The sequence below is a fragment of the Colletotrichum lupini genome, chromosome 6 (genome assembly GCF_023278565.1).
Source record: "Colletotrichum lupini chromosome 6, complete sequence".
Lineage (NCBI taxonomy): Eukaryota > Fungi > Ascomycota > Sordariomycetes > Glomerellales > Glomerellaceae > Colletotrichum > Colletotrichum lupini.
The window spans coordinates 2564181-2573567 of record NC_064679.1 but is presented as its reverse complement, the minus strand read 5'-3'; the positions used below and the strand labels follow the sequence as shown (position 1 = coordinate 2573567).

Here is a 9387-nt window from a genome sequence, read left to right as displayed (position 1 = left end):
CTAAATATTTTATAAATAAGTACTACTTATTTTCGGCCTATTAAAGACTATTATATTAAACCGAGGCGCCTAATTTATCTTTAATTTCTAAAGGGAGCTTTATAAAATTTATAAAGTTAAGCTATAGCTATTAACGGCTAATGGTTTCTAAATGAATAGCTAAATAGAAGTACTAAACTAGTATATCTTATAATAATTAAGACTATTAGTTAATTAATACTAAAATAACTAAAGCGATATATTACTTATTATCGATTTTATTTATATTACTTAGCTTAGTAAAATTATAAAGCTATTATTATATAAAATAAAATTCGGTTATTAATTACGGCTCTTTTTTAATTAGTCTTAACGAACTTAATAATTTAGCTTTATAAAAAAGAAACTAAACCGTACTAATACGTAATATATAGCCTAGGGGATATATAAGGCCTAAGAAATTACTAAGGGTAATTTCTTATTAATACCTTATACTAAAAATCTATTAATATAAACAAATCATAGTAGCTATAAGCCGGGCTATAGCTTATTATTAGTACTAAATAAGGGGGTATATAAATTATAAAACTACTAATAAGTAGCTAAATATACTTAGTTTTCTACCTAAATAACTTAAAAAAGGCCGCCGATAACTTATTACTTAGGTAAAATTAAGACTTATTATTACTAATTATTAATAATAATAATAAATTAAAGTACGAGGTTTTAGAAGTTATTAAATTATACTTATATAAAAAAAATTTATAGTACTAAGTAAATTAAAAAGGGTATAATATAGATCTGACTTAGTATAACGTAAAGAGCTTTAAATATATATTAATAACGCTCTAGGCGTTCTATTATTAATATTTAATTACTAAAAGCCCGCTATAAAACCTAAATATATAAATAAAAACCGCCGTAACTAATAATTTATTATTACTAAAGGATAATAATAATATAATAATAATAATTACGGCTATAAATTTATTAAAATAAGGGGTAATTTAAAAGTTTATTTTTTAGCGCTACGAATAGCGCCCTTTAGTATAAAGGGGGGGGTAATATTATAATAATAAGTACTAAGGCCCTATAAGCCTTATAGCTTAGCCTTAAGCTACGAGGCTAAGCTCTTAATAATTACATAACGAGCTAAGCCGCTAGGCCTAAAGGGCTAGCTTATTAGCTTTTACTTACTATTCTATTTTTTTCCTTTTTATATTAAGTCTTTAGTTAATTAAGTTAATATAATAACGTTCTAACCTACTTTAAGATCCCTTTTATAATATTTACTTAAGGCAGAATTACGTACTACGATTACGTATTTACTTATATATACGCTTATTAATTATATTATAATTAATAAGTAATAGAATATTCTAATAAAAGGTTTTTATACCTATATATAGGCGTGTATTTACCTACTTAGACCTTTTATTAAGTAAGCAACTTCTTATATAATAATTTAACTATATTACTCTCTTTATTATAAAAACCTCTTTTATATACGCTTATTTCCCCTATATTTATACATTCTTACTTCTATATAAATATTCACTTTTTATATTCTTTATAAGAATATCCCGCATTACCTCGTTAAAGCTATACGCACTAAAATTATAAGTATTAAAACTGCGATTAGGCACTATAGGCGAGCCTTAGCCTCCCTCTTTACCCTTATAATAGCCTTAATTTATATAAATTACTTATTTAAATCCTACCGTACTTTTACCCTCATAATTAGCTTATATAATTATACTTAAGCCTTTAGTAACTTAATAACTAATTAAGTATTAGCTAGGGCTACGTTTTAAGCGTCCAATCGCTTATTTACCTTATTAAACATTAATTTATAAGTAATAAAATCGTAGTTAACCTCGCCCTTACCTCGTACTTAGAGCTTCTAGTACTTCCTAAGGTCTCCCGACTTTTTAAAAATAATAATATTATAATCTTAGGGTATTTTAAGAACTTTTAAAAATAAAGGCTCTTATAATAGCGCTTATAAAACGTCTATAAGCTACGTTATAATAATAAATTTATTAAATAGGGGCTATTATATATTAATAAAATATAGCCCTATTACTTTTTAATTAGTATATATATTCTATTTTATAAATACTTATACTCGGGCTTAGAAGTAATAGTAAAAGAAGTTCTATTTCTTAATTAGTACTAAGTTAAACTAGAGGCCGTAATTTATAAGCTTATTATAGTAATATATTTTAAAAAGCGAGAATATTAAAATATCTAGGGGCTAGGTAATATAGTTAAAATATAGTAGTAAATAATATAAATAAACGCTCTTAAAGTAATATTATTATATAAAATTATTAAAGACGTAATTACTATACTTATTAATTATAAATAGACGCTTAAATCGGAGTCTCTAGGCCTCTACCTCCGTTTATAAAATAAATATCTTAACTAGCTATTCTAACTTAATTATATTTAAAATTTACTTATTTATAAAAAATATAAAGTTTTACGAAGTATAATTTGATATTTTTATAAGGAACTATTATTATTATACAGTTTACCCCTTAAAAATAATTAATAGTAGGAGGTACTAGCTATTTATAAAAATATACTTAAGTATAGAGGTCTAAGTATAGTCCCTTAGTATTTAAATATAAATAAATCTCTTTTTAAACTTATTTAGTACTAAATAATCTTTATTACTCCTTTTTATTAAACCTATTTCGTTTATATTTTAATAAAAGGATATTAAGATTTTATAAATATTTAAAAGTATTAAGATTTTTTAAAAAGCTTATATAATATTAATAATAATAAACTTAACGTACTTAGAATTTATATAACGGGCCCGTAGCGTTAAGAGCATAGGATTCCTATATAAAAATCTATCTATTTACTTCTTTTTAAATAAGTACTAATCGCCGCTCTACTAAAAAATATATATTATAAACTCTTTAACTTAGGTATAAGTTAGAGCGAACCCTAACTAGCCCTATAGAATTATTTAATAAGTAAGGGATTACTCCTAGTATTTACTAAGCCTCTAATAATCCTCCTTCGACTTTTTAACTATTATAATACTTTATAGCTAGTTCGAGAGGGTAATATAGGGGATTTTTTAGTTTATAATAACTTTCTAAATCGACTTACTAAAGCTAACGTCGTATTACGCATTTTTAACGTATTCTTTTATATAATTAGGTATAGTAAATCTACTAGTAATTTTAGTATAATTTTTGCGATTTTTTTGATAATTTATTACTTACGTATTATAGTAGTAGTAGTATTAAAGGAGGGAAAAAATCGTCTAAATGGGGTGATCTGTCGTGGGGGGTGATCCGTCGTGTGGGGTGGGGTCTTAGCAGTAATAATAGAAACCAGGAGCGCACATAATACGTCAGTGGGAATCAGGTATTAGCAACTGGAGGAGTAATATTACTCCCTCTATGCCACATACAACGTGCCTTACGTAGTAGTCGCTGGGAAAGTGAGGTGAGGATACGGACTAAAGGTACATCACCGTACGCAGTACGAGGCAGAAGAAGTGCCATGTACTGTACCTCCCTCGTCTTGGCATTGGTCTTTTTCGATAAGTCTCTTGCTCTTATTCTCATTCGTCCTAGATCATGATGAAGTATGCCTGCCTCTCTGATTTAATCGGAAGAGGCAGACGAAGACGAAGGATATCCCGCTAAGCCACCAGATTCTAATACACACGAGAAGGTACGGGCAGCCCAATGTCAGATTCAATTTCGTTCAAATCCATCAGATTGGTCCGCCTCATGTGCAAAGATCCTTAGAATTGAGACGGTCAGCTTTCCCGCCGCGGCGCCGCCCTCCCTAAGGTACACACAGACGCCGCACCCTGCCTAAAGCAGCTCGGCAGCACAGCGGCACTTTAAGGGAAAAAAATCAGGAGAAATAAACGTTAGATCGCCTCCCGTCCGGTCTGATGTAGGAGAATAAAAAAAACAAAAACGGACTAATGCAATTCACTCCCTTTTTTCCCTTCCCGCGCGAAATGTTTGAACGCGTGTGAGATGTGCGGCCGTGCAACACTTCTGTCGCCAAAATACCTGACCAAAAAAAAAAAAAAAAAAAAGTAAAGGTGTTCATCAATGTACCTGTACATGTGCCAACAAAAGCCCAACCTCCTCCCTTCCCGTATCTCTACGGACTACGGTACGGATAACAGGATGGATCGAAGCTAAACGGGGTGACGAGGGGAGGGGCTCCTCTCTTTTGGCGCGTTGGATCATGGATTCCATGGTCCACGGATGGGTTTGACGGGGTGGATGATCGCCGCAACGCCAGCGCCAGCGGGGATTAATACGAACGAGGGTACCCGCCTTTTCCCTCCCCTTTCTACCAGTGCCGTCCCAGGAAAAGCAGAGACAGCTAGAAAAAGACAAGAAAACCTGCCTTGGCCCACGGCAGCTCTGCTGGCCGAGAGAGACACGAGATGCCTGCAAGGAGCGGGCGGGGAGGAGAAGCTGCTCGTTCATTGTGTGCCTATGATCAGTGTTCCCGTACTCGTACCAACTCGTACTGGAAACGCCCTCCCATTGTTCCGACTTTTGTTCAACAGCACATGTGTCCAGCTGTTCAAACGAGCCGCTAGTCATTGTGCACATTCCGACCAGCACGTACCTTAATCATGATACCGCATCTCCGAGTCTCTAGACCCTATGAAGTACTAGTAGGAGACGCGCTTTTACTCTCTCTCAAACGCACCCAATCCCCTTCGCGACGAACTCGAGGGACCGACCTGACCTGAGTCTGAGACCATTGCGCGCTCAATCCTCCCACTACACCACGGCAGTCGTCTTTGAAGTGTTAGAGGGGAGAGGGGGATCTACCCGCGGGACGGATGGCTTGTCTTTCAAGCTTGTTCTACGTGTCCGCCCCCTTCAGGACTGCCCCTGGCTAAGACTAAAGCGTTCACGCTTCGGCGGCCGGTCCCATCGGCTCTTCACTCAGCGGTGTCTCACCGATCGAGAGGGGATTCGTCCAGCGTTTTCTTCCGTTTTTTCTTCTTCTTTCTCTCTCTTTCGTGCTAGCATTCACGAGAGCGGTACGGCGTTTTAGTGGGAAGGCGCAGAGCTAGCAGCTGCTGTCCAACTCTCAACATTGGCATTGACAGTGAGAAAAAGCCCCTGAGTTAGTAATATGTTCGGTACGCACAGAACATTCTGAATAAATGTGTCGAACGGACGGGCGTGGTGCGAGTCGCGCGTTCTGCATGATAGCCTTGATAGCTGACATCTGCAAACGCTCGACCGTCAAGACAAACTTCCCCCGACCCTCTCCAAGTCTCCCTCAGGGCGCCAAGTTCTGACAAAGTGTTCGGGCGATTTTCGTCTGGCCTTGTCCTGGGGCCTCCTGGCTCAGCGCACAACAAGGCGAGGGAGCCAACACCTGAGGGAGATCAAACGAGTCGACCGTTGCTTGACCCGCTTCGCTTCATCGGTACTCGGCAGGGTACCGTGGACGCTGGAACAGAACGCCGCAAGTATCACGACTCGCAACACTTCGGGATGGGCGCATGGCGTGCGTGGGGGCTCTCTCTCCAGCCCACCGTGCCATCCTGCTGTAATTCGGCCGATATTGAAGCGCTGCTGCAGCTGCATGTGCGCATCTGCAGCCAGATGAAAGGGCCCTGCAGGCTGCAGGCAGGAAGATAATGGCGGCAGTTCCAAGTTCCAAGATGTATCTGTCCATGGCGGGCAATTGGCAAGTGTGAGAGTCGCCTGACAAGATGTCCGATTCGGGTTTGATCATGTTCCCGCGCATCCGACCAATTTACACTTTGTGCATTCCCACTAGTGAAAGCGCCTTGAGCATCGAGGGTAACGGCGGTAATGAAATTGTACGCCCCGTTCGACTCAAAGTTCCGCTTCTGGCGTTTGCCAACGCGCCACATTATTCCCATCTTGGGAGTTGTGGCTGTTTGGCGGCCCATATTGGAGTAGCCAGGCGCGCGTCACCGGTACGCAGGGGCCAGTAATTCCCAGTGTTCCCATTGTCCTTTCAGCTGTGCAGGGCCGTCGCCGTTGGAATTCGCGGGAGGATATCCCGTGCTCCAAAGCACAAAAAGACAAAAACTTTGTTCTCCCTCCACATGAACGGTAAGTCGGGAAGAACGAAAGTGTCTCGGCTCATAATGCTAAAGTACCGTCTCGTGCCATCGTCATACGCCGGTGGCTTGCGTGCTTGCTTGGCCGGTATGCATCGATCTACACTGGATTAGAGTGCCTGGAATCGTTGTGCGACTGCCAGCAGGGCATCGTCCAATGTGGTTCCGCTTGTCAGCTGTCAAGCATCGCACATCGCAATTCCTGACTTTGCTCGAATTGCCATGCCCTGTTGCTATGCCCCCCTGTCCGGGAGTGGGAACGTTAGCTCGCCAATAACCTTCCCACCTGTATCCCAACGCGGCTTATGCCATCATCGCCCAGGGAAGGGGACTCGTGGGCCTTGCCCTGCCAGCTTTCAGGGCTGCTAGGAGGGGTCTATCTTGCTCTCCGAATCCTCCGATCTTCCTTGGGCTTCCTTTCAGGCAGGGTCCTAGGTAAATGGTGTTCTCCAGGAATAGAGGCGCCTGCCCAGTCTGCCAATCGGCCCCATCAACAATCACTGTTTGGGTTCCGCTGGATGAACCATAGTTGAATTTCTTCTGCTAGGTATCCGTAAGTAGCAGACTTGAGAGCGCGACCTCGGGGTAAAAAAGAAAGTCGGAAGAACGAAAGAAGAAGAAAGGTGCGGCGACTCGAAGAGATTAAACAGCGTCCGTGAGCGAGGCTCGTGGACCCGGATGGCGCTCCTTTCCAGGCAGTCATCCTCATGCTGAGCTCCGCCTCAAAAGGAGGAAGTTAGGAACTTGCACTTAGCCTTGCGGCCAAGTCCTAAGGAGCCGTATCTCTGGATCTGTCATCAGCTTCAATATTAGCAGACAAGCGAATTAGGCATAGCGTTCCCCTGAGTGACTGTCCCCACCGGCAGACACGCTCGCCATCAGATCATGGCCGCCAGGACATGTAAGCTGAAATCTCTGCCGTCGCGACTGGTCGCAGTCTCGTAGCGCAAGCCTGCAATGTGGCCGATACGCGGGCGGGCGGTATCAAATCCCTTGCTCGCTGCTCGCATCGCCTTGACTTCATGTTGGCGGTGAGCCGGGCAGTCCGGGCAGCAGAAATGGAACCGGGCAGATTGATGTGGAGTCCACATTTGGCTTCATTTGAGGCTTGTCCGAACGGATTCGAGACATTTCCACTGAGAACTTGGCAATAGGTCGGCCGCTGGAAAAGACGCGTCCAACTGTGGTATTTCGGATGCGCAAAGTCCATAGTTCGGGCAAATACCATGTTCAGGCATAGTTTGACAAAATGTTGCCTTTACTTCATGCACCAGAGCTATCGAATAAAGAGCGACGTAGGTGCTTGGTAATAGAAGGGCAGAGTTTGATCTTGGCACGATGAAATTTTCCTTCAGCAAGAATGGCACAGAGAGAAGCCCATTGCTGTACACACTAATGCCTGTGTCCAAAAGGGACGGATATCACGAAAGCTGGCAGGTTGGTTAGCAGATTTTTCTCGCGCTCTGCGAGACGCTTTCCAATATTCGAAAAGTAACACATTGTGCGTAAACGCCTCACACTTGCGATGCGCCGATTGTGCACGCGCGTCTGAAATGCGACCCAAGACTGCGCTCCTCGTGGGGAAGATCAATCCGAAACGACACCAATGCGGCATGGGGGTGCGACAAATGATGGTGGGATGCTTGGTCTGATGGTTCCCGAGGTTTCGAAGCGGTAGAAACCTCCGAGTTGCGGGAAAGGATGCAGGAGCGCGCCGCAAGAGGAGATCGAGGATGCCCATCATCATTTGGAGATGGCACCGCTCGTCATCTCGTAGAGGTTGGCGCTTTGCTGATATGAGAATGACGACGTTGCGAACGGCGAAATCGCGTCCCACAGCCCACGTCACATCGTCGGACCAACCGTCCAGTGCAAACAACGCGGATGATTTGAGGTGAATCGCAGTCGCGGTACTGGCTTTGGAGGTCGGTTGACGGATAATGTGGTTGTGGGGGAAGGACAAAGTTGCAGGCAAGTCGGCAGGCTGAAGAAAATTTTATCATGAGGATTGAGGCAGGTGGGCACGGGATGGAGGGCACAGCAAGCTCGGGAGGTTTCTCGGCCCGACACCTAAAGCCGCCCCGCCTAAATCCATGGTCGTGTTCCAACCTGGAAGTCGCGACGCTGGCCGGTGCACCTGCCTACTATCGGAGCTGGGATGTCCCAAGCCTCCGCCGGCTTCGTTGCCGTGTCCGATTGAGGAATGCATGAGAAAACCTGCGGGGGAAATTAGCTTGTTGACGATCGCGGGGAGACATGAGTTAGTAACTTAGCTGAGATCGTAAGATCAGTCACTTACTCTCAACGATAGCGGTGGTAGCTTGGATCAACATGACTAAGTAGTCACCTCATGTACCGACTTTCTGCCTGAATCAAACAGCCTCACCAAAGCACAGCCTCCACAGCGAGGCTCAACATGTAAGGTAGACTGGATGGCCATGTGTTTTCTCCATTGCTAGCAGTTGCAATTATACCATCTGGTTAAGTGCACGTGAAGGTCTCGTTACATTTGGCCCTAAGTCATTCATATGGTCAGCACCCTAAGGATATCCCCTCCGTGCTTCGAGAGGAAGAGCTGAGGCGCAGTATCTGTTCTTTCCACACTTTGCAGACTACAAAGGAACTCCTTGCGAGCGAGTTGTTTATATGCCCAAATTAAGGGGTCCAGTGGTTTCGAATGCATGATGAACTATAGCCTACAGAGCTTCAGTATTTTGTCAACTAATCGATATAACGCATGAATGAGGCTGGGGCTGAAGATTCCGGCCCGTGTGCATGCCAAAGTCAATCAGATGAAAACTTGGAGCTAGCAGAACAACACAGAGCTGACTTCTGAACAAGTCGACATCTTAGATCACAGTTTTGAAGACGAGAATCATTCCGTTTCCTGTCTCTCGCATCCAAGGAGTCGTCGCAGATCATTGGCATTCGGGAAATACACAACCTCTCGCTCTGCTAGTCGCAAAGTTCAACGCCGCACGATCTCTTCCTGGTTGATACCAAAAGGGCAATTCATATTCATGTTTGAGTCCACAGCAATAGCTGATCATAGAGCAACTCTTCTACGACGAATGCAAGCAGGCAAGTAGATGGAAAGTGTTTTTGCAAGCTTTGCATGATTGCCTATGCCAACTATCACCGTCGTCAGCGTTCAAAGAGCTTCGGCACCGAAAGGCACCTGAACTAATCAAGTCTCGGACTGGAATAGTTGTGAGTCCGGCTTCAGACCAACAACTCAGATGGCGCGGTGATTGGGTAAACCATTTTCGTCGCGAGCCGAACGGCAGCGCGAA

General features: G+C 42.7%; 2 protein-coding genes across 2 annotated transcripts; both read right to left on the bottom strand.

Moving 5' to 3' along the window:
• Window positions 1–6972: 6972 nt before the first annotated feature.
• On the bottom strand, window positions 6973–7185 carry CLUP02_12260 (uncharacterized protein; the record flags this gene model as incomplete). Its single annotated transcript, XM_049291224.1, has 1 exon — window positions 6973–7185. The coding sequence occupies one exon, from the start codon at window positions 7183–7185 to the stop codon at window positions 6973–6975; it is 213 nt and encodes a 70-aa protein (XP_049148369.1).
• Window positions 7186–7445: 260 nt separating this feature from the next.
• CLUP02_12259 (uncharacterized protein) lies at window positions 7446–8069 on the bottom strand (the record flags this gene model as incomplete). The annotated part of the gene is made up of 1 exon (XM_049291223.1): window positions 7446–8069. A coding segment is annotated over one exon (624 nt), but the record flags the coding sequence as incomplete, so codon positions are not given.
• Between the last annotated feature and the right edge of the window lie 1318 nt (window positions 8070–9387).